This window comes from Colias philodice, chromosome 17, assembly GCF_061535455.1.
Source record: "Colias philodice isolate Cphi_HAF_F1 chromosome 17, ilColPhil1 Martin Lab GWU primary, whole genome shotgun sequence".
Lineage (NCBI taxonomy): Eukaryota > Metazoa > Arthropoda > Insecta > Lepidoptera > Pieridae > Colias > Colias philodice.
Window position 1 is genome coordinate 7,799,991 of NC_143102.1, and position 27,328 is coordinate 7,827,318.

A 27,328-nucleotide genomic window follows, 5' to 3' on the forward strand; every position below is an offset into this window, starting at 1 on the left:
GTATGAAAATCTATGAATACCATCGAGTAGTACATTCTATCTCTATGATGAATACACAATATGTATGCTGATGATATTATGTAGGTAAAGGTTGTTTGATAAAAAATGTACCCAATACGTAGGTAATTCCTTGTTTCTTTTTTGATACTGAAGGCAAATGGAAAAGCTTGCCTAAAATATTTTAAAGCTTCTATGGTTCATTATCAACCATCGAGATTTAGAGAGGACAAAATTACAATTCCTTATACACAAAGCATTAGGTACCTTCCTGCATTGTAAACCTATAGTATCTTTATTCTTTGTTATGATGGGCATCGACTTTTAGTGAAAGGATCCCACATGTTTGTTTACTTGGCAGGTTTATTTGTTTGTTTTGTAAGCTCCTCGTGTGTGACAAGGATGGATATAGCGTGCTGTGTTCCATCCCCAATGCTGGTGGCGCGGCCCGAACTAGTCCGACCACTCATCGACTTCGCTCGACGCCAGTTTGTGCGTTCCTTCGGTACGTTCGCTCGCCCGCTCACTTCAATATTTTGCTTTCGCCAAGTTGCAAGTCCAAGCACTAAGCAAGCTTCAGGCGCGTTGATTTGTTGTTATTTCCCTGCAGTCTGAACTATTCTGCTTTGAATTAGCAGGCAGTGTGTTGTATTATAATTTAACTATCCAAAAGTATTCTTTACAATGAGCAAAATACGGTCTGGAGTGAAATAGCGGCGTGTGGCAATACCATATCGTCGTTTCATTGGAACGGTATTGAGGACGGCACAAAACTGTATAACTACTGTGTTGTATTCCCAGTGAGATGTTGGGGGCGAATATTGGTTAACAAATTGGATTTTTACGTCTGTTTGGACTTATTGCGAATGTGTATTGAAACGTTCATTGCTATACACGGGCGCACTGCTATGCGCCACGATTTGGTTCATTTTATACGGCACACATCCTCTGACCATTACTGCGAAGGAGCCCTTTAGTTGCTGGCACTAGTAAGTAATCATTTATTATTTTTTAGCGTAATCTAACTAATTGTAAATTATTCAAGAGAAAAATCATAAACATGCAAATTATTCTAATTAAGTACTGTCCCCATTAGGTAACATTCTTCATAACCACCGCATAGTAAGACACTCTCAATTAAGATAATCATAATATAATTATTTCAACTAAATTGTTAATACTTCAAATCTTATATATAAAAATGAATCGCAAAATGTGTTGGTAAGCGCATAACTCGAGAACGGCTGAACCGATTTCGATAATTCTTTTTTATTATATTCCTTGAAGTACGAGGATGGTTCTTATGTAGAGAAAACGTAAATATGTACCATGGGCGAAGCCGGGGCTGACCGCTAGTAATTAATAACAATTTCACATTGTTAACTCTTATTACTTAAGAGTGCGAATAGTAAAATAGATACTATGTATAAGGCCACAACAACAGTCCCATGGAAAATAACAGAGGAGCACCCGTTGCTTCGCCTACGTAACACGACATTTCCATTCGAGTCGCTTTATCTAATTTTACCCCCAAGCCGAGCGCCAGTAAACCTGAACCAACAGCATCAAAGTTACGAAATAATAAATTTAAATATATCCTGTACATAATAATATTGTTTATCCACTTAAAACCGGTTTCCAATACGAGGTCAGAACAAAAAACCAATGATGGATAGAAAGCTACAGCTCCGAGTTCTTGGCTATTTGGGGTTATCGGCTCTGGTGTATAATATACAGCAAGATAACCACAACAACCAATACCGAGCCATTTATCTTCATAATATTATCACCACATACAGAGCTACAAGAAACTTCGAGGCGAATGTTCCAACGACTGTCAACTGTTTTGCAATTTAAATTTTATGTCTATTTTTATGCAAGCGAGTTTCGGATAGGTACCTAATGAAATAATTCACTGAGCTTAAATTATTCAATATCCTATATCTTTTTGTGACCTTTAAAAATATCGATTCATTTGCATTTTTGAAAATGTTTCGATGTTATGCGAATTATTTAAAATCTTAACCTTAGACTTGGGGTACCTAAGGTGCGAGATATTTTCGAAATTCTGAATTAGTCTAGGTGATTTTATTAGTAAGTTATTGTTTACAAAACCATGACACACGAAGAGCACGCCGCCTGCTGTTATAGAACCTGTAAAGGCTTCATTTGCACGCTCTCCATAAGTTGTGATTGAATTGATTGTAATCAGGGATGTAACGGAGGTAGTTTTATCGGAACCGAAATCGGAATCGGAGTTTTCAAATTTGGTTTATCGGAATCGGAATCGAAATCGGAGGCAGGGTTGGGCGAAATTAATCTGTCAATTTTCTTAGATTTAGCATGAGAAGTGCACCATTTTGTATTCTTCAGCAAAGTTTCTTTTAAAGTCATTTGTTTTTTAGCATCCTGAAGGGGCGTCGAAGTCGAAGGCTGTACAGTATCTTTTTTTTCAGTTTCGGACTTAATGAATTCTTCATATTCAGTGGCATGGACAGACTTCAAATGACTTTTTAAGGACGTTGTCGTACCTCCCTTTCTTGAATACGTCTTCATACACAGTTTACACTTTGCCGAATCTGAATTAACTTCATTGAAGTAGTTCCAAATACAACTGGACTTAGGTTTCATTATCCCACACAAAAACAGATCACTTTCAGAGGCGGCTCGCCCTAAGGAGCGCTGGTGCAGTGAACTCCCATAAATAATTATAATAAAATCATACTCCTTAATTTCATTATTAATATTAATTATTACTATTTAAAATCCATCGTAATCGTAAAAAACTACTGTCAATACCAATGAATATATCCATCATTCCATCATTCCATACACCTGAATAATACTGTATTATACAGTAACGCGCGAAGCGGAGCGCTCACGATTGCGCCCCAATGAAAAAATATTTAGTACATTTCCTAATACGAAATCCAATAGGAGTGAAAGAGAGGGTTTGCCAGTGCCCTGCGCGCGTGAAACAGAAGATTTTCTATGTAAAAATAGCAAAATTTGGAGCGCCGCGCCGCTCCCGCAAACGTTGCCGGTTCGGTCGCTTTAAGTTATAGATATTTTTGCACACCAAAAAGAAAGACGTATGTATATTCCTTTATAAGTAATTTTTTTGATAAATGTACTGCTTTACACCATGTATTTTCAGTGTTTTATTTCAAGTGAACACCCATAAAATTTTGTCACGAGCCGCCTCTGATCACTTTCATTGATAATAAGCCGCAAAAATCAAAACAATTATCTATAACCTATAAACGTGTCTTGGGCGTAACAATAACAACTAACAAGTGAAAAAATAATTGATGATAGAGTGCACGTAGTGGGGGTCGGGGGATTCCCCGCGCGACATGTATGAACCTGTTCGGCACAGGCCGTCGCGCGCCGCCCGCTTTGTTTCGTTCGACCTCCGATTAACATCCGATACAAAAGTATCGGAACCGAAGTCGGAACCGAAAGTGTAATAATAATCGGAAGTTCCGACTTAACGGAACCGGAATCGAAGCTCCGTTACATCTCTGATTGTAATTACAAATAGAAGATTCTTAATGAATAATGCAGTCATTAGAATGAAATAATTATGATCATGAAGTTTCGATCTTCTCAAGAGCATCAGATATTTTGAGTTATTTAAACTAAAATGAACTCGTCGAACAGTTTTTATTTGGCTGGATTTTATTGGAAACAGAAATTTCTCATCGCATTACACATTCATTTGTTTTCTATGAACGTGTATCTATTTACATATCTTTATATAGAGCAGGCTCCAAGGAGATGTTCGTTTGCAAAAATCGCGGACCTAAATCTGACTTCTGATATATATTGTATAGATCCCAGACATCCTATAGACAGATGTTGCCAACCAGTTTTGTGGTCCCCCTGCCCGCACCCCGGTAATTAAATATGGCATACAAAGAAAAAAATAAAAATTTCCAAAACATGCCGTGTGGGGTATCAAATGAAAGAGCTTATTGAGTAGATCACGAATATATAGCATACTATATACATTTCTTACACTTTCTCTAAGATTTTTTAGAAAATTTAAGGAAATGGTCCATTTTTGAGTTAACTTTAAACCACTATAGATTGAAAACTCATGAATATATTTTTTAAATTATTATTTTAAATAATTAACAATAGTCCATTGTTTATGATTCAATAGTTCGTAATATAATATAAGTGAGCTATGTGGTGGATTTGATGAAAATAACTATATACTATATGAACTTGAAAATATACTCGCCATCTTTGAATGCTCCCCCCACTCCCCCATGCAACTATTTCACTGTACGAAATATTGAATCGTAAACAATGGACTATTGTTAATTATTTAAAATAATAATTTAAAAAATATATTCATGAGTTTTCAATCTATAGTGGTTTAAAGTTAACTCAAAAATGGACCATTTTCGTAAATTTTCTAAAAAATCTTAGAGAAAGTGTAAGAAATGTATATAGTATGCTATATATTCGTGATCTACTCAATAAGCTCTTTCATTTGATACCCCACACGGCATGTTTTGGATATTTTTATTTTTTTCTTTGTATGCCATATTTAATTACCGGGGTGCGGGCAGGGGGACCACAAAACTGGTTGGCAACATCTGTCTATAGGATGTCTGGGATCTATACAATATATATCAGAAGTCAGATTTAGGTCCGCGATTTTTGCAAACGAAACTCCACTGAGAGTCCGGTCTAATATCCGCATGGTTTGTTGTGAAACAAAATAGAAAAACAGCCAGCCGCACAGGCTCACTTTATAATACATATGTATATTGTATAGATAAAACTTGAAAAACTTGTCTCCCATTTTAAGTGTCGACTTTTCAAGACGTGAAGTTGAACGAGCTTAATTTTCCTTATCTCTTGACTTCTAGCTATGTTTTTGGTGAAATTTATAAATGTGGAGAATTTTTGAAGTGAAAACTTCTTTAGCGCCGTTGAGCACTTTTTCTGTAATGGGTATAAAATCTTAAACTCGCGTCAGGACATCCGTCTTATTCCATATACCATTCCAAAATATCAAACATGCTCAACGTTAATAATCAAGTTTTCACTTCTGCCGGCACTCCCGGAGTGCAACCCGTCTTTTTTTTCATATATTTCTTGCTCTTACTTTCTTGAACGGTAAATTCATGACTGATTGAACGGTACCTACTTGCTTATTGACAACGAGACACACCCATTCCCGTTACAGATAAGCAATTTTACTAATTACGTTTTAATGATCATATGAGTAATTGTAAATAACAATAATAACATAAAGATTAATGTAAAAATCTTAATTACTTTTCTAGCTAGCTAGATTACTATCAAACATCTAATTTATATATTTATGCACCTGCACCAGTAGTGCTCGCAAAACCGCCTGAGCTTTCAAAAAGTTGTTAATAAAAATAAAAAAAATTGCAATTCAAAGAAACGCTAAAACATTTTTATTTTTTAATAAACTGACCTAATTGTTTTGCAAGGTCTTGACTTAGATGCGGTGACTCGTAGTTTCCACTACATTAAAATATTATATTTTCTTACAAGTGGGGTACTCGAATTTTTGCGTTAGTAAATTAATATCTACTGATGAAGGTCTCATTGTCTGGTAACGCTTCGGTTAAGGTTTTCCGAGAATTACAAAAAATTGGGTCCACTGCAGGTAGAGCCACGCCTCTGTGAAACTAAAGACATTTAAGTAATTTTGAAGTAATTTTGTAGTATTATTAAGGTGCGTAATTAAGTTTAAGTACTTACCAAAACTTAAATGGAAACTGAAATCTTGAGGAAATTACAAACTCGCCGTCTCGTACGCGTTGGATGAAAGATGATACTTCAAGCACCTTCAAGTATCAAAGACTTTAGTTTTTTCGGAGATTAAATCAATTCATGGAATGAAAAGTATTATGTGATGGAAATAGCTTTATTATCTATGTTGTTTTGTGTAAAGTACTACCAAATCGTCCCAGCTTCTAACGGTGTGAGAGGACAGTCTGACGGAACAGTGTCATTTAACTGTATTACAAGATCCTTTGGGTTCATCTATGTCGATAAAACAAAATATTTGTAATAAAAGTTTAATATCACAAGCTTTCACGTTTATAGTAGAAAAATGATCTTATCATATCACATACAGACGGATCCTTTGGAATGTTTATGTTGTGCTTTGTAGCTGAAAATTAAAGAATTGACTTAGAATATTCTGAAGCTTGTGTTTTAATGATGATGATGATCTAAAATGATATGAATTCAATTGCACTCGTATGTGATGACGGGACTAAAATATTAGGCTCCCATTGTGTTGAGCTAAAAATATCCCTCGTTCTGCCGATTCAAAAGGACAATAGCCTGATTGTTTAAATTAAACTCAACCACAGGCCATACAATGTTTAAATGTTTTTAAATATCATCTTATATTAGTAGATATAATTTTGTTTCTGATCCTTAAGAAAATTTCTTTTAAGTACCAATTTTTACTTCTTTGTCAAGATTTTGAATATTTGTTTTGTCTTGTTCCAGGATCGCTGTTAATGGCGATATTGAGCATTAAAGGGGACTGGTATTTGTATTTTTGGCTCATATATTGCAAAGTGTATTCCGCTATTATATGGTTAGTCGGCAATCACTGCCACGGTGATAAGAGTCGATCCGTGATAAGCGCCGGTGTCGGTGGCCAGTCGCTTGGAGGCCTTCATAGAGTGCGCACGCGTCGTCGGAAACAACAGAGTCACCGAGTGAAGCATATTGTCGCGCTAGTGCGAAGACCTTCCTTGAGAAAGATAGTGATGGCACCAGGAGCTAGCACTGCTCACGCTATGATGGAGGACAAGGAGAAAGCCCTGCATGGCGCTCTTGCCAATGGTAAGCTCAAGACCATTTCAGTTAACAGATGTAGCAGCAGTCGCACCTGATTGTTAACCATTTCAGCATATATCTTCGAAAGGATATAATAATATTTGCTTATAAGGATGACGTTTAAGAATGTATCAATATTTTAGGTCTTGCATTCCCAATACATTAATTCATAGCTTTTATATAGATACCTAACTACCAAAACTAATTGTATCATCATGTTATAAATTGATACAAGACCTGATAGAACCTCACAGTTTTTGCTTCCGTTGAGTTCTTGCAAGTGGCCTACCTTGCGTCAGAGAGGTCATTGTCAATGAAAATAATTTTATTGATTGTAATAATAATTATATACCAGTTTTAAAGTATATGAACAGTATTAGAGGGTTCTTGGCTAATTATTATACCTATCAAACAATTCGTTTGCGCCAAATGAATATACCTATTGTTATGCGGCGACATAATTATATGTGCTCCATTTTTCCTGTTGAAAGACTAAGTAAAACTTCCCAAGTCAAAATTGTCTTTGGCTTCGTCCCAGAAATTGTAAAATACCAGGAAGAAAATAAATTACTATATTTCCCCGAGTTCAAATACAGTCTCGAAGGTACCTAAGAAATCGTTCAAATGATAAAACGTCGAGTCAGCTGTCCAAAACATTCACATTGAAATCCGGAACAGCATTTACTTATACAAAGGAAACGAATGAACTTGAATATTTTTTGTTAGGTACTTTATTTAGAACATTTTTTACAAACAAACTTGAAACCAATAGGCAAGAGCACGAAAAAGGTGCTCGAAGAAACTGTTATGATAAACACAAATCATAACAATTGAGTATGTGATAATATTTACGGTATTTTGCGATTGCTGAACCACTTAGAAGTGCTAATATAATATCCATAACATATTACATTATCAAATAAAAAAAATTATGCCTATAATCTAGACTTGATAGTCTACTTACTTAGCAATAGATTTAGATAACACTGAAGATACATTGAACATGCTCGAATTTAAAGACGGAGATGTCTCTAATAATTCCATAATATTATATTGACCAAACATAGACCATGATAAGAACTGTAATAATGAACGTGTCTCATTCGACATGGCAAACTGCCAAAGTTACATCGCGTCGCTGGAAGAGGTCTGAGAAAATTTCAATGCGTCACTCCATCACGCGGAAAATTTGTGATACTTTATAGTCCATCTGACTTTCATTTTCCGGGCTTATCTTAAACTTTATTAACCTCAATAAGTTCATCGTGATGGGGACTTACTCAGAAATCAAACCACTAATGCTGGCCGATTCTGTATTTCCGTTTCTGTATTTTTATAACGTTGATCGAAATCGAACCTTCTTTAAATTAAAACAAATTGTTATTGCAATTTATGTTGCCATGTTTGAGGGATTATTTTGCTGAATCACGATTACAATCGAGTAGGTATTCAAAACACTCAATTGACGTTAATGTAGACATATTTTCCTCAAAACACATTACTTATTGAAATTGAGCAGGAAGGTTCCGAATCGTTCAAAATACATGACAGATGTTCAATATTGCATGTTCAGCTTTTAAAAATTCTTTACCTACTTCAACATTTGAATGAAAATCTTACTCATCAAATTAGAGCACAAAGTAAAATAGGAAAAACAATGTAACGGTTTGTAGCCAGCAATTCACAACAATATCGCCGCAATAATTTTAAGGCTATTATTAGTTTAACTGGTCGCAATGACTTAAGTGGCACATCAATTGGGTTTTATGAACAAGTTCATCTGTACAAACTAACATATTATGAAACAATGTGATCAACGACCACGTCGAGTGACGTCAGACCACGCCCACTGTTCCAAGGTCGGCAACAGACCTGATAAACTCACTGTTTATTGTCCTTAGATAGTTGCAAGTTAATCAATATTAACATAGAGCATAGGTGAAAATATTTTAACAGCCTCTTATCGCTCGCTAAAAGAAAAATAAGATATTATAATGCTCTTTGACTTACGAAACACGAAATAACGATAAAGATATTTTTCCAGTTAAATACTTTCACTACGGTTATCAGTGTCATTCATATAAATGTTTTTTTTTTTTATTTTCAAATCTGTTACACTTGGAAAATTTGCTACACAGAAGTTCAACAATTTATTATCGCCTAATTATAATAACAATAGCGATAATACTTTGATGTTTTCATAATTTATGTTGTTGTTATGCCCCCTGTACGTTTATATCTGTTTTATCAAGCATGTATTGCTATGCCTCCTATCAGAAAAGCTTTTGACTAACAATATGTTTTTTAAAGTATTCAAAATGATAAAATACATCGTATGTTGTTTTCATATTCTTTTGTTATTATAATTGATTATTTCCTGTCGATATATCTGCAGCTAATTAATTGGATATATGAAGATTAATAGTTATGATAACCTTATTTTAGTCACATCTGAGTTTTATTTTAGTCACATTAAATGAGTCAATGAAATTTATTTCAGCAAGTTGACAAAGTCTCTGTCACATGCCTCTCTTCTTATATTGATTGACAAAGGTCTTCAATTAAATATAGTTTTAGGTCAATTGTACATTGTGAGAGACCGCGAAAGTAGGGTACAACTACAAGCATCTATGTAAATGAAATGGACGTGGAGCTTGAATATTATACAATAACTTAAACTCGTTAAATGTTTATATATTTATATTGGAACTGTTAAATGATGACCCGGTACTGCAATGTTCTATGCACGAGCAGTTTGCATGAACTTTGACGTCAATCATTGATCGCAATAATCATTAATAGCGTAGCTCATAGCAAAATATTATGTCAGCGGACTATTTAGCAATGTCGCCTGTTAAAAATAAAATTTTGTTAATTATTATTTTTAATGATGGTAATTATTTAAAGGCTGTTTGAAAGATAGGTACCTAGATAAATAAGTCGATATATGTATATACATATATGTATTATAATCAGTAGAGGCATTTTCGTATCTTAATTTTTAGCTGATAATAAACTTAACAATAATTTCATAATTTATTTTTCGAATAAAAAGTGATTCAGGCTGCCAAGATAGTACCTAAATTAACTAAATTGCTTACTCATGATGTTTATCGTTTTTGTTTTCTATACATAAAAATTTCACGTACCTATGTAAGATAACGAATTTATTGGTATAATAACTACCTACTAAATTATAGCTGTTCATAGTCAGTGTTAGTACTTTGCAGCAGAATCGTACTTTCACCTTGAATAACGCTTTCAATCAAACGTTTGAAATAACTTACATAATCAAAACAATCTGTCTCACATCATACAAGTGACTTTAAAATAAATCTCCTTAACCTATATCAGCTGCATGTACCAAAGTGCGTTGGCTACTAGATCAACAGTTTCCTTGACTCGCGTGGGTCCAAAGTCCATTCGTATTGGCAAGCGTACGTTCACCGTACACGTTTCTATTCATTGTGCCTACGTATGGAGTTTTATGTGTTCAATGCAGGAAATTATATAATCGCATTGAATAACTGCAGGGAAACTCGATTTTTTAAAATACCTTTGGTAGACGTAGAGTCGAAATTTCGTATTTCGTAAGACGCATGAAAATTAAAAACAAGACGCGTATGATTGTCATTACCATGACAAAACACCTTTTTATGGAAACCTTTTTAAATTTTTTTATAATAACGTGTCACAAGAATCTTGAAAACACTTTTCCCTTTGTATTTTCCTGTTGTAGAGTCAATACTCTACTATACAATTATAATACACAATTAATAGGAAATAATATTGTAATACTGTGATTAATATTATATCAAGTGTTCTCAGAATTTCTTCGTAGAAAGTAGATTGAATCTAAATATTATAGTAGGTACTAACATATTTCAACGTACTGCCAAAATATTGCCAAAACATTCCATATGGCAAATAGTAATTATTAATAATAATTAATAATCTATGAAGGTTGCCACACGGATGTAGGAATATATTTTAATTTTTATCCATCTATGCTATGACGTAAGCTTACGATATAAAAACAAACAAGAGAAGGCGCGGCCGTATAAACCGTTGTCATTGGTCGACAGGCTAGATTGCTCAATTTCGTGTTTTCGTATTTTCGTTGCTGACCGCGTATTAGCGTCGGCCGTTGCCACGCGTACATTTTACGCGACAAAAATAAAAATTATTGTTATCAACGTGGCGTTAGCTAGGTTTTAAATAAAATGAGGAAATGTGACGAATCATTGCTATGTTATATTTGTTCGACGTAATATCTTACGTCTGTTATAGGCATGCGGTACTAATGCGTTTATGCTTAACGAACGATCTAGTTAGATCCATATTTATTGACATTTATTATGAAATTAAATTCACGAGACATTAAATACATAATATATATATGGCTTTATACTTATCATTGTCGTGATTTATGAATGGTATATTGTGTGCTTCATTTTTGATAATTTCAGCTTACACTTAAATTATACTTTTATTTAATTATTTTTATCAGATTTGTACCTAATTTGGCGCGTGTCATTCACTTTATGCGTGATTACCCTGTGATTATTGATCATGAATGTAATAAATTCAGGGAAATCTTCTTTCAATAACCAGTCGAAATGTGTTTATTATCATTTGACCCAGACACAAGGTTAAGTACGATTATAAAATATGACTTCTGAATTTTAAAATGCCTATTACAGCCATTATAATGATAACCATCATTTAAGTATTAAAAAAATCGTGACTCTACAGCTCTACAATGACTCTACATAAAGTTGAAAATGCACCAATTTACTCCAATTGAAAAAAGGTTCCACCATTTTATTATTTTGTATCCAATGAGATTGCTATACAACGAATTTCTGAATTTTGAACTGGCTTTGCTGATCATATTTAGTATTCACGGACCATAAAATATATCGCGTTCCTAACGACCATCGACTCAAGCTCATATGTCTGTTGCTCTTGAATCTTGATATAATACCGTATCTTGATCTTGATGTAGTACTATTATTTATCATCTGTATCCAGGTGTTTAGCTTTAGATCCTTGTTGGCACTAATAAATGATTATTGGGAGTACTAGTAGTACCTTCGAGATCTAGACAAAAATGAACAGCATTTATTGTTGTTTGAGATAGGTATGCTTATAATTAGATAATAATATTTTTTTGATATCCAGGATTGGATTGCTATACCTACTCGAGTAGATTGGATTAGTTGCAGGACCTCCACTTCATGATTTTGATGCTCTATTGTCCAATGGAGTCCCTTTCCTTACTCATTATCTTTGATAGCTTGTGCCTTGTGCAATCCTAACTTATAAATAAAGTCTCTCCTAATTCCGTCTTCTACATCATACAAATTTATGCTATATTCGTTTGTTACAGTGTCCCTTCGTACAAGACGTGTAAGCCAATTCGCGCCGCTACTGATCGCGCTGGTCGGGTTACCGGCCCGCGGCAAGAGCCAGCTGGCGCATCGCCTGTCACGGCATCTCAACTGGAATGGGGAGAGCACTAAAGGTAAGCTGGAATCCGCTGGAATGAGTTGGAATTTCTTTACTCTTCTGGAAGTTAAATAATATAATAAATCTTTATTTTGCCAAAAACATTAACTTTACAAAAATATGTGCGCTGACTCATGAACTAGAGTAACTCTGTGTTGGAGTTGAAGTTTTTATAATCTTCGGATTCGGACTCGGTTAGCTGTGGAATAATGAAAATTCAAAATGTAGACTAGGAACTTATTTTAGTAGGTAGATAAAAGTTAAATGATTTTTTTGATTTTTTTTTAACACTATCTTTTGCTGAAGCACCTAATTATTTATAGCTAGAATGTGGTCATGAGTACGTCCGTAAAATTTTACATTAGCTATATCATTTAGAGTGAATAACATTGAATTACTTAATTAGCAAATTAAATAAAGAAAAAAGAATATCATTTAAAGAAATAATTACAGTCTACAGATAGCAAGGTTTAATTACACAATTTTAATTAATAGTTAATATATGTAGTACCTTCTACTTATGTTCAATTCTCAATAAATAAATATATGTATACAAAAATACAATCGAAAGAAAAATAAATCATAACACATAAATTAACCACAATTATTGTAACTGTTCTACGATAATTTACTAAGCTTTGTGATTTCCTCGTTATAAAAAATTTATTTCCATTACGTATTGGAAGCGTGAGGTAATAACAGTTAAAATTACTTTTATAATTCTATTGTAGGAAACATAAATTACTAATAAAATATTTTACGAACACAGCATATCTATTGTTCTAAAATTGGTTTATCATATATGTTTGTATTTCTGTTCCCATAACATATGATTTGTAATATCTGTGATAATACAACAGGCTTTAAATAAACACAATTTATTATCTATCTTCTGAAAAGGTTAACTTAAATTTTTAACATTAGATAGTTTTTAAATAGAGTAAAGTTACACAAAATCTCTACGTATTATCATACAAGTTACCTACCTATTCCAGATAATCCAGACCAAATTAAATTTGGTCTGGACCTATATTTGTTCATAATAGAGATAAATCTGAAATTCAAATTAGTTTATCGTGCACATATTTAGTTGGAAAGGCACACGATATCTATCGCCTTGACCTCGTTAAAGGTATCTCACTCTATTTATGTTATTCAGGTTATAAAATATATCTACTTGTATCATATACCTATTGCCTATTCTATGTGCCCTACATACAGTTTGCAAACGCGTAAGGGTGCATTAACATCAAACGAACATAGAACTAGAGCAAGATAATTATTTCGTGATCTTTTAGTGTAAATGAAAACTTGTATTCAGTGTTGTTCAGTATTAGAACATTGCATAGAATCTTTTTGAACTAAGAACAACGAAAGAATGCTTTCGAACGCACTAAAGGGAAAGAATGCTCTACGCCTGTTTACACTAAAAGAATTTGGCATAGTGGGGGTTAGAATGAGCATTCGCTCGTTTGGTGTAAATGCACCGTAACATAAAATGGAATTATTTTGCTATAATTGCTTAATATTCGAAGGAAATTAACGTTTAAAAGCATTTAATATGAATTTTTACATTTGCATTTTAAAATTGAGGATAATCAATTTTTAATTAAGTGAATAAATCGTTTTGTTTGAAGGACATTCATAGTAATTAACTTCACGTTATATACCTAACTTATTCGATTGCGATATTTAAACTGATGTTTAATTTGAATAATGTTAATGCTACTGAAAAACTACATGAAAAACAAAAATTAATTAAATAAATAGAAAAAGTGTACAATTAATGATAAAATAAAGACTTCAATCAGTATATGTAATTAGTATGTTAATATTTTTAAATAGCTTTTTAGTTTGTAAGACTTATCTATCTTATCGAATAGAAAAAAAAGTAAGATAACGTAACTTATAAATTCGATATAAGTTTGATATTTGATTGATTATTATCAAAGACAACAGAAATTAAAGTCTCTTTATTAAACGTATATATATCGTTCAGAATTTAGATATTTTTAATTATTATCTTTATCTTATCGTACATTTAAAAAGAAACAGTTCTTGTCAACCTTTTAATGTTTAAGTCGCAAAGATACTTTTGTATATAAATACCACAACCCTATAACACAGATTCATTTATGTTAACAATAAGTCTTATAAACGAATAAACTTTTAATCTATACTAATATTATAAAGCTGAAGAGTTTGTTTGTTTGTTTGAACGGGCTAATCTCGGGAACTACTGGTCCGATTTGAAAAATTCTTTCGGTGTTAGATAGCCCATTTATCGAGGAAGGTTATAGGATATAATATATCATCACGCTACGACTAACAGGAGTGGAGCCGCGGGGGTGAAACCGCGCGGAGCAGCTAGTTATAAATAAAAACAATTCGATCATGAGGCGAGTTTTGTACCCTTATGTCGAATTTTCACTACTTCAAATTTTGAATTTCTTCTTTCCTTTTATAATTATACAAATATTCATTAGAATTAGTAGGTACTATAAAACTAAAAATTACACTTTTATCACAGTGTTCGACTGCAGCGAATACCGTCGTCGCCACATGGCGCTATACGGCACGCACGATATTTTCCGCGCGGACAATCAGCAAGGTTCTGCGATTCGTCGCCAGAGCGCGCGGGAAGCGGTGCAAGACGCGGTCCTGTGGCTGAAGGATGGGAATAGTGTTGCTGTGAGTGAATATTATATAATTAAAGTATTAACTCCCACATGGCGCTATACGGCACGCACGATATCTTCCGCGCGGACAATCAGCAAGGTTCTGCGATTCGTCGCCAGAGCGCGCGGGAAGCTGTGAAAGACGCGGTCCTGTGGCTGAAGGATGGGAACAGTGTTGCTGTGAGTGAATATTATTACCAACAAGGATATTTTCCGGGGGAAAAATAGTATTTATAATAATGGACTTACGAAATTTGAATTTTGATATGAAATTGAATATTTTCGCAATGTTTGTTTAGATTTTTCATTGATTTTTTGCTCCCATTTGTCGTATCTGGCAGCTGGTCTAGTCTATAATAATATAATGTTTTCCGATATTTGCAACAATTTTTATTGATGCTTCTCTCCGATGCTTTAATCGATGTGTTTTAAAAACAATAGTTTCTAAAATTATCTTGTTTAATATAAACTTTTTAGCTTTTTATTACAAGTCAAGATTGTTACAGTTTTAAGCCCAAAAATATATCTTTGAAATATCGTATTATGTATTAACTTGATAATCGATTTTAATCATTTCGTAGAACAAAACATGTTTGACCCTTGATAAAAGCTAGTTTATCAGATATATTATTACGCTTTGTTTTTATTTTATTCGTGATGTCATCATCGTGAATTGTTGAGAGGAAAATATTTCTTTAACAAGTATTTAACACAGTCTTCCATTCATATGAACATTAAATTTCAAAAGTGTTACTAATTTGCATAACTTACCTAATTGTTTAAAACAGTACGTTAAAATACACTTAGAAAAACAATTCCACATTGTGATGGTATGGTAAAGGTCCCTACCCTAACTTTTGAACGATACCTTTTAAAAACATACATTTGTAGAACTGTACTTTGAAGTTAGGAATTATCTTTCTTGTTAGATCTGTTAAATATATTTAACGTTATTTAATGCGTAGAGAAAAGACGTGTTCACTATAACAAATAGTGTCCTTAAATGACAGTATAAATATAAAATGCGTTGTAGCAGATGCGAACAGTGCCAACAATAAATACTCTTGAAATAGAACACATGTAGTGCATTTATTTGTATTAGACTTACACGAATGATAAACTTTACTGTTTACTCTTAATGATTTCTCAGAATTCGTCATAAATAACTTATGTAATATATCTAGATAGTCCGCGACTTTATTGGCGTGGAAAAATTTTGATACAATAAAAAATGTAACATGATCGTTAATGTCGTTGAACTGTAGTCGAATAAAAACTGTAAGCGAGCCGTTAAAACTGTCAAAATTAATGTAAAGCAAAATAGAGTGTCCAACCTTTAATAGAGAAGATCTTTTTTTAATTGCCTATCATGTTTAACCATAAAAATTCTCCTCTAGCAAACGGTTCAAACCTAACCGTTAACATATTAAAGCATCTTATTCATCATTGTTTTTTGGAGATGTGTCATCTTGTGTATAATTCAGTTTTTGTTTACAGATTTTCGACGGAACCAACATAACGCGGGAGCAACGCCGGGAGCTGAACGAATACTGTCTCACGGAAATGGGCTTCCGTATTTTGTTCATAGAGTGCGTGTGCGAAGACCAGGAGTTACTCGAGAGAAACATTATTGAGATATTACATTACTCTGCTGATTATAAGACAATGAGTGAGGAAGAAGCGGTCGATGACCTGCGCAAGAAATTGGAACATTACATGAGACAATATGAGCCCATAGACGCGACCATAGAGAACATTAGCTTCGTAAGGGTCGAAAATATGGGCGAAACTGTCACCGCGCACAAAGTTATCGGACAAAAGGAGTCAGGCATTCTTGGCTATCTATCCGGGATGCGGGCATTACCACAAACCCTATTTTTCACTCGGGTAAGCAGAATTTATGTAATTAATTAATAATTTGCATCAATAAAACTAATTACAAACATGTTTTCCGAGATCCGTCTCGATCGATAGTTTAAAATTTAAATATATAAACAAGATATTTATATCGTTCCAAGTAAACATTGATACGAAAACAACCGTCTGAAAGGATTTGTGGATGTTATTCATAATGCTCGTTTTAGATTTGATAATGTCCACGTGGTTGGGGGAGCGACAACGTGATGTGGAATCTTACGTATTATTATTTCATATTATCTTTAACTAGCGGTCCGCCCCGGCTTCGCCCGTGTTACATATTTCGCAATAAAAGGTAGCCTATGTTCTTTCTCAGGGTCTAAAGATTATCTGTGCCAAATTTCATCAAAATCGGTCCAGTAGTTTATGCGTGAAAAACATACATACATACATACAAACTTTTCCTCTTTATAATATTAGTATAGATAGTATAGATGAGATATGTCTTGTCCTAGAGTTTGAAATTACTAATCTTATTAATAAATTATTCGCAATAGATTCATTGATTCCAATCTTAATAATCATTGTTATTATCACTGCCGACCTGTATTTACTATCATACTATCGAAGGAATCCTAATTAAATTATTTTTTTTATCTTATTTCGGTCAGGGGCCAATTTTTTTTTTAATTTAATGCTTGAAAGGAATGAAGTGTATTGCGTGATTAATAAATAATAATTTAATTAATCAGGTTTATACAATTGATATTAATAAATATGATGATGCAATATTGCTAATTATTTCGGTTTATTTCCATTATCTTAGTCTCGCAGATTATAAAGACCCGTGTCAAGTTTTATAATCACTTTGTAAAACCAGAAAAGTCAGTATTATCTAATATTTTATGTATTCCATTTAAATATAATACATAATATTATCATCCAATAAAATGTTTAGTGCAAAATCAACTTTAAAATTATGTTTTAAACGAAATGGACAAAAATTATTTTGCTTCACGTAGTCTAAGTAGCAAATATTTAATCTCCATGACACATTCTAAATTTTATTCCGACTATTGACTCTTAAATAGGTCGTAAAATTCGTCCGATCCAGGTCACATTGGACACTGGTGTTTATTTTTGCTTTGCACACATTTATGCATTGGCTGAATAAATTATGATTTAGCGCACTTGGCCAGCGTAGTAAATTATGGTACAAAGTCCAAACGGCCATACCCTCATAGGTGTGGCCTAGCCATAAATATATTGACTAGCTGAAACATGCGACTTCACTCGTCTATCCAGGAAAAAAGTTAAGTGCTAATCCAGGCTAAACTATCCTAGTACCAAATTTCATACGTATCCAATGCTGTATTTGCGTGTATAAGTTACAAACATCCAAACATTATTACAAACATTCGCGTTTGTGATAATAAATGCATATAAACAACGCCGGGTTGCAAATGTTTGATGCGTAGATTAATTATTATTAATGTTTTAGAATTTAAAAATTATGAATAATCGTCCTTGGAATAAATTGACAAATTACAAGCAATATAGAAAATATAAACTTTCTCGTATATTATATTAGTAGGTAGTAACATAAATTTTTGTCTGCAGCATGGCGAAAGTGAATACAACGTGCTCGGCCGTATAGGCGGTGATGCAAACCTATCTCCACGTGGACAACGTTACGCGCACGCATTGGCCGAACACATCAACGCCATCGCCGGCCACGAACCAATGGCCGTGTGGACTTCGGAACTGCGCCGCACTAAACAAACCGCCGCAGAAATTATGGCGCCAAAACGGGCTGTACGAGCGCTGAACGAACTGGACGCGGTAAGATTTGAATTTGGAATCTTTTATATTTGGATTGGCCGAACACATCAACGCCAACATTGGCCACAAACCAATGGCGGTGTGGACTTTGGAACTGCGTAGAAATTATGGCGCCAAAACAAGCTGTCCGAGTTGAATTTGGATTTTAATTTGGAATTTGGAACGTTCGATCATACTCTAAAGTCTAAAGTCTAAGCAGTTGCCTTATAGTGACGTCATAGCTTTTATCCAATGACGTTCCTATTAATTAATTATTGGTTGAATTGCACTGTAGGCAAAAATGAGGAGATTTAAAATTTTAATTTGATTGCTATTTTATATTCGCAGATTACAGGAAACGTACCTATACAGATAATATAAAAGCCACGTCTAAAATAGTTTATTCAGTTAATTATCATAATTTCTATCTTTAAATATATAAGTGATTAGATACTTTATTAATAAACAATATACAATTTAAATTAACAAATTACAAATAAACTAATTAAGTACATTAATTTCCGACTTGGTTCTTTTTGTAGAGGAATTGAAAATGTGCAAAATCAATAATTACCTGTATATTTAAATTTTATTGGCTTAATCTTAAATGTATTAATATTACAATTACTATTAAATACCTATATGATTATTTAATAAGAAGAACACCAAATCACTAATCAAATTATCTACACAATGACTATAAAATGATGATATATTTAACATTCATACCACGCTGTTTCCTCTCTATGTATGGTACTTATTGATAAATACTGAGTTGAATAACCGTATACTTAAAAATATAAATAACTAGCGGTCCGCCCCGGCTTCGCCCGTGGTACATAATATTTACGTTTTCTCTACATAAGAACCATCCTCGTACTTCAAGGAATATAATAAAAAAAGAATTATCGAAATCGGTTCAGCCGTTCTCGAGTTATGCGCTTACCAACACATTCTTCGATTCATTTTTATATATAAGGGTCATTATACAAAAATGGGGTAACTTTTGAGGATATTTTGTTTACTATATTTTTTATATCAGATTGATACAAATTAGGGTGTATATGATAGCTAATCTAATGAATATATTGTTCCAAATCGGGCCAGCCACTTTTTTAAATAGATTGTGAGATATTTTAAATTTTCTGGATTTGGCCTCCAGGGGACTGACGAGGCTAACATGGTACTGATAAAAAACTATAACTTGTAATATTCTTAAAGAAATTCAATGAAAATTACTACAAATCTCTCAGTTTTAATAATGGCACATGTCTTTTACGTACTTAACATGTTTAAAAATGATAATTAATAATATGTGATACTGGGAAAAACAATGTCTCAATTTTTAAAACAGCCTTCTGACATTTAACGCAACGTGAATATTCTTACTCTCTTACTTAACTTTTACTACTTTGAATTAGTTTTACTTGATATTTTAAGTAATTCACAAACAATAGAAACAAAAAAACGGCCAAGTGCGAGTTGGACTCCTAACAAACCTATTGTTTATTATGTTTGTAACTTAAAATTTACACTTTTAGCAATTTTTCCTTTATCTGTGTTATAAGACGTTGCTATTTACCGAGTAGAAGTAAACTATAGTAGACTGTATACACGGCAAGCATCCTGTGTGTTTTTTTATTCCCTTGCGAATATTGAATTTTGTGGAAATTTGCAGTATTAACGGATGTAGGTATCTTTTGATTGCGTTGCGTTATAAGTTTGATTTTTTTACAGCCCCAAGGGTTTTTAATCTTGAGTATCCAATATAAATTTCAGATTGATACCTCCACGCATTCCAAAAAAACGTCTTAACAGACAAACGGACAACAAAGTGATCCTATAATGGTTCTGTTTTTTCCTTTTGAGGTTCGGAGCCCTAAAAATCTACCAATATTTATGTTAAAAGTACTAATTATTATAAAATTAAAAACCAAAGGCTCGAATGAAAGTCTCATCTGAGTTTTCATAAGAGCCCCTTGACATTTTTATAATGTTATTAAGTATATTAATTAACTTTTATGTTATTTTGAGGTAATTTTACTTCACACTATTATACGTATACGTATTTATCTGATAAATATAAAAAGCTATGCCCTGAAAGCATCAAAATCAATAATTAAAAGAAAATAAGATCTTTTTAATAAAATTATTAGTAGTTTGTTTCAATAGCTCTTTTCTTTGCTACTCTTTTTTAAATGTTTCTTCCCTAGTCAAATTCAGTTTCTTTTAGCGTGGCGCATGATGTTTTTAACTGAAATATAATACAGAAATGCTTATACCAATAGCAATCAAGATAAAAGTTCTCAAAAATGATAGAGTCATCAGTACTATGGGGCCCCGTCAGTCCTCTGGCGCGATATCTGACAAAGGACTGATGCCAGCGGATTGATGAAAAGGGACTTAATATGAGGTTATAATCACAAATTAGGTTTTTTTGCCTAATTTCTAATATCAACAAACTATATTTTTACAAATCACAGTTAACCATTTATAAATGAAAATAAAAATCGGATTAACAATAAAATAACGACTCACCATAGGACTGAAATGTTGACTGGCGCAGCAAGATTTTAGAGGACAAACACAACCCTAGCGCTGGTACAGTTATGACGGCCGTCAAAATATGCGGTGCACAAGTAACTTCATTACCAACATTAATACTTAGACAGGGATTTGACCTCGACTTGGTGATATTTAGCGAGAATTTCGAATTTAAAAAACACACAACGGACTGACTAGTGAAAACGATGACAAAGTTTAATTTTATTTTTTAAATAAAATGGAAAACATTGCGTTATGAAAGTTGTAGTATATAATACTATGTACATCAAAGATTTTAGTGAATTAGTAAGTTTTCTTAAATCGATGATAATGTTTAAACGATAGTCACTTGATTGTTGGTTTTCGGAGTTGTGACATGCCAAAGTACTGACGTTTGAGGTATTAATTTATTATTTTTATTCATTTGTATTTTAAATAAAGAAGTGAAATTGAGTGACCAAATAAAGGACGCTTCATTGTTTTAAAATAGATTGTTATTTGAATAAAATATAATAAGAATTTGTTTAAATTGGCTGATGACATCGAGTTACCCCATTTTTGTATAATCACCCATAAGAAGATATGCGATATGATATTTAATTAATTGTATAATTAAAAAAAACATATGCTAAATATTTTGGGTTATCAGGAGACAAGAAGATATAAGTAGTATTTCTAAAATCTTTATTAACATCGCCTTAAAGAATCTTTTCTATCTTTGTTTCTTATAAATAACGATAATAATTATAGAAAACTGTAAATAATATTAGAGGAATCTATTGCTTTCCTAACAGCTTTCATTTGTAGGTTCTACTGTCATTCATTCAAAATTAGATATCGGACGTCATTAACAACAAAATTCACCTCCATAATCCATTTCCGATAAATAAACAACAATAAGCCACAATAATAATAATAATAACATCAATTAAACTTACAAATAATTGAATGCTATTTTTATCTATAGTTCTCAAGTATTGAATAAATTTTAATTGTAAAGGAAACGCAATGATTAGATTATAGGATAAGCATTGTTTGTTTAAAATAAGCACTATTATCTTAAGATAAAAGTGCAGATGCAGTCACCTGATACGGTAACTAGCACGTGTTTGTAAGTGCATTCATCCAAAGATATCAAATATACACATTACCTCGTAAAACAGGCGCATTATGTTATTTTCAATGTTGAATATAATTGACCATAATTTAACGCCAGACAATACAAACATTGCCAATATAGGATCGGTAAAGTTAGTCAAGTGTTCTAAATAAATGTAAAGCAAACAAACCATAACACTTGAATCGCTTCATAATCACGCATTAAAAATAACCAGATTAAAGTTAAGTGGCAAATATGTAACATAAAAGCAGACATAATAAAACTAAAACGCCGATAGTGTTATAAATATCACATTAAGTGGGGTCATATCCAACATACATATGCTTTTATTCTACAACACTTTATCAAGTGTCATTATTACACACATATGATAAATACACTTATTTCTTTCTCAATTATTTGTAACATAATCAACCTTTATATCCAGTCACATATAATGTAAGTGCTAACTCATAGCAAATATTTTTACATATTATTCTTTAGTCATGGTTCAATATCTTTCGTCTCTTAACATTCTTCTGTCATTCATCACTTTTAATGTACTCCACTTATACACATGACACAGTTCTGAATAGCATTTACTATTTTTACTTAAACTGTTTATTGTTTACGCCTGAATTAGCAGGAAATCGAAGAAATAAACATCATTTGCGTCGCGGGAAAATCACAAGATGATAATAGATAAATTTATATAAACTTTTCCTATTACTATTTCACGCCAAGATGATTTACAAGAACGACTACGCGATAAAACCGGTAGAAATGAGAATATACTATTCTCTTTGAATGAAGTTTGTACGCCAATTGGCGAGCTAACAAAACTTCTAGGTATAATTCTGTAGTAAAATTTAAGCGATGACAACCCGGCCAGACCTTGAAAAGAAATTATTTCTAATCATTATAATTTGTCTCTTTAATTGCGTTGTTGATTGAAAATTATCCACGGTTTTGCTTTTAATCTTAGTACTTATCGAATTTGCTAGAACATTGAAAAGCCATGTTTTAACGATAACGATAAGATTTTGTTTAAATATATCTATGAATCAATTTACTTACAACGACATAAATCTATAGATACGACTCCAATATACATATCCAAATTATAAACTCCAAATAAAATGAGTCATGTATCTCAGCCAGGAAAACGTTAATTTTTTCTTATCTTTTACACCAACTAGCTAATCTCTGACTGTTTATTTCTCTAGTAGGCTTACTTGGAAAACTTTAAAAACTAGACTCTTTTACTGGCGTAAAGAGAAACATTTTCGACTAGTGTCTAGATAAGCTTTCGCCATCTATCTTTTTTAACCATCCCGACAAAGTTCTCATTGGTCTTCCATTTTCCAGGGCATTTGCGAAGGTCTAACCTACGAGGAGATGCAGGAACGGTTTCCTCAGGAGTTCGCTTGGCGCGACCAAGACAAGCTTCGCTACAGATATCCGTGGGGGGAGTCCTATATAGATATCATGACTCGTTTGCGCCCAGTATTATCAGCTTTGGAGGACGAGGACAATGTGGTGGTTGTTGGCCATCAAGCGGTGTTAAGATGTATGCTGGGGTACTTCCTTGATGCTAAACTTGGTACGGATCTTTTAACTTTACTTGTGAAGTTTTTTGTGTCATTATGTTTCGATACTTTGTATATTTCGTTTTAATTTAGGTTATTGACTTATAAAAATTTTAGTTCGAAATTCCCATTTGCACATCAATTGTCTGATAATTAATTCGATTATTAGTTATCTACTAAAAGTTTTTCTCTGTTTTATATTTAGATTATTGACCAAGGAAGTTGTCCAAATTTAAGTTAGAAATGCTCATTTGCACTATATTGAAATATGTATTTGAGCTAAGATGATTTGGCCTACATGGCCTCTTGTCTGTCATTATTATGTATTGCTTATTGTATGTTTTAAGACAAGTCTTCCTTATACTTCAAGGAAGCACTGACATGCAAGTTCACATAATGAATGATCACACTATCAATCATCATCTATAACACGACCTACATACATTGTTCTCAGAAACTCTAGAAACTTGTGCTAAATATAGACCGTTTGCTTTCAGACGAGTTGCCCTACATGAACGTGCCACTTCACACAATCGTTAAGCTGTCTTCATACGGTTACAAATATAAGGTGGAAATGATAAAACTGCCAATAGAATGTGTGGACACGCACCGCAAACAACCCAAGGTAAAATTACATTGCAAAATATTTATTGTTTACAATAACGTAATAAATCGTACTATTATAAACGCGAAAGTTTGTCAGTATGGATGGATGGATGTTTGTTATTCTTTCACGTAAAAACTACTGAACCGATAATAATGGAATTTGGTATGTAGGTAGCTAAATATAAGACATAGGCTACTTTTTATCCCGGAAATCCCACAGGAACGGGAACTATGCGGGTTTTTCTTTGAAAACGCGGGCAAAGCCGCGAGCGAAAATCTAGTTAGAAATAAAGAAAGCTATTTTAGTACTTCTGGTATTTTATATGATTTTCCTGAAACATTAAGTCGTGAAATTGACATAATTATTAATATACCATAATGTAGATAATAATGGTTGATTATGTAGCAAAATGACAATAAAATGACTGGCTAGCGACACACGGAGTTCGTTTGTTCTTTTTATCGCTTATTGTGTGCGCATAGCGATTGCGATATCAAGTCTGCAAATATTTAGAATATTCATTTGTATCAGCAACTTAAACTCATTTTGTTAGTACATAATATCGTGATTAGATCTGTGTTAGTAACATTACATTGTTAAAAAAACAATATGAACATAACTCCAACTTTGAAGCACGCACACAGCAATGCTTCACAGTGACACATTGACAGGCCAGTCTATTCGCAATACAATATATTTAGTGTAATAATAAATAATTACAAAATACAGTACTAGTGGTCCGTCCGTGGTATATAAAATAGTATAGCTCACTCAGGGATCACGTACCTATCTAACAGTAAAAAAAAGACGGGTTGCACTCCGGGAGTGCCGGCAGAAGTGAAAACTTGATTGTTAACGTTGAGCATGTTTGATATTTTGGAATGGTATCCGTCTTAAGCTTTTTCGATCAGGTCACGTGTCCTGACGCGAGTTTAAGATTTATACCCATTACAGAAAAAGTGCTCAACGCCGCTAAAGAAGTATCCACTTCAAAAAATTTTGAAATTCGTCGAGTAGATCCTGAAATTAGGGCGTTCAAACGAACAAACATAAAAACAAACTCTCCCAGTTTAATAATATTTGTATAATATACATCATAATAATAATCAAATTATTTCTTTTCCAGAATTGCTCAATAAACAGGACAACAGCGGACGCACTGTTAACAGTACCGTCTCACTACGACACGTTGCCGTCCAACTTGTGGCAGAACCCGACGGAGGCGCAACTTTAGGCCTCGTTCAGCGCGCGGTCTGTACGCGCGAGTGATACCGCAACAGCATTAGATGAGGCTCGTAAGGAGCGAACATGTTAACATGTCAAAACATGTGTGTAAACACGTTTAAACATGTCCAAACATGTGTGTAAACATGTCCACTTATAGGTGTTTTAACACGTCCAAACATGTCTAAACAACGTGTAAACACGTGAATACATGAATAAACATGTCAACATGTCCAAACACGTGCTAACATGTCCAAACATGTGTGCTTACGCCAGTCGGGATCGCGCCGTGGTTGTGAAAGGCCATGTGCTATGACGTCATAGTTGCTCAGCAATAGAACATCCATCGTGACGTCTCTATACCATGAACTATGTGATTGATTTCAAGTGAAGCTACGTTTAAAGACTGATGTTTAAAGTTTCGTCAATTCTTTTGGGTTCTATTTTAAGTATGCCTATGCCACTCTGTGGTACGTCTATTTTAATATACTTTAGCACTTATTTTGTTCTCCATTAAGTCGAATTTTTATTGTTTAAGTATTTTTTTATTTTTCGATGTATTCACGTTATTGAAATAGTAATAAAGTATCGTGTGCGAGTTATCACATTAGAGGGGAGTGGCGAGATACGAATCAATATAAATAGAATAACGTATTATTAAGTATTAGTTACGTCACCACTGATCACCCGATCACATATCTTAGTAATAATTTCATATTGTATTTTCGTATGTTGCGTAAGTGTACCCGCTATGCCACGTATTTTTATTATTTTTTAGTATGTAGTCAGACATTAAGTAGCATCACGTAAGATGTCAATTACATTGTAATTTGTAAGCGATTTTTCGCATTTCTGATAACTGCCGGGATCTTATCAGCAATGTATGCTCTCGCAAAGTGTTTAATGGAGTTTTAGATGGATTAGAAGTTTATGACGACGGAGTTTTATGTTTACGTAATTTTAAGTTTACTTCTAAGCTAATGCTCTCAACAGACGTAAGAACTATTGTTAAAATAGTACTATATTGTAATCTTGGATGGTCAATTACTGGCAATTATTTCTTACAATAGAATGTACTTTTAATTTTTTATAATAAAATAGTATGATAAAATGAGTGTTTTATTTTAGTTTAAGAGTTGTTGAATTAGAAGAAAAAATATTAAGCTTACTTTAGCAATTAGTAAAAGCTTAAAGTTATCACGTATTAGTTTCAGACCCCTAATTAAATAAAATTCTACGATAAGTTCCATATTAGTGAGAATGAGATATTATAGATGCGTTATTATATTTAATAATAAGATCTATTTAATCTTATAAAAACATAATACAAGCCGTTGTTATCTCTTCTATATTATATGAACTGTAGGTAGATAAAGATATACCATTCACTTTTATTTTAATAGATTGCTTGTTTTTGTGGTGCCAAAAATAAACCTGAATGATGGCAACAATGATAAAATTTTCAAAAATAGATCCCTTTTTTTTTATAGCGGATGATTCATGAGCGAATTTTCTTATAATAAGTAGGAGATTACGATATGATGAACTC

At 33.1% G+C, this 27,328-nt stretch overlaps 1 protein-coding gene across 1 annotated transcript; it reads left to right on the forward strand.

Moving 5' to 3' along the window:
* The first annotated feature begins 473 nt into the window (after window positions 1–473).
* On the forward strand, window positions 474–26,890 carry LOC149481189 (6-phosphofructo-2-kinase/fructose-2,6-bisphosphatase-like). Its single transcript, XM_089705586.1, has 9 exons — window positions 474–986; window positions 6,514–6,855; window positions 12,242–12,376; window positions 14,891–15,051; window positions 16,536–16,925; window positions 18,516–18,737; window positions 23,728–23,962; window positions 24,446–24,573; window positions 25,682–26,890. The coding sequence occupies exons 2-9, from the start codon at window positions 6,525–6,527 to the stop codon at window positions 25,787–25,789; spliced, it is 1,710 nt and encodes a 569-aa protein (XP_089561712.1). The 5' UTR covers window positions 474–986; window positions 6,514–6,524; the 3' UTR covers window positions 25,790–26,890.
* The last annotated feature ends 438 nt before the right edge of the window (window positions 26,891–27,328 follow it).

What these genes read in the sequence shown, in the direction of transcription:
- LOC149481189 (XM_089705586.1), top strand. Translation starts at nt 6,525, where the DNA reads ATGGCGATATTGAGCATTAAAGGGGACTGGTATTTGTATTTTTGGCTC. An exon ending in AAACCCTATTTTTCACTCGG is followed by an intron (nt 16,926 to 18,515) that starts GTAAGCAGAATT and finishes TTTTGTCTGCAG; the next exon opens with CATGGCGAAAGTGAATACAA. An exon ending in CGCACCGCAAACAACCCAAG is followed by an intron (nt 24,574 to 25,681) that starts GTAAAATTACAT and finishes TTTCTTTTCCAG; the next exon opens with AATTGCTCAATAAACAGGAC.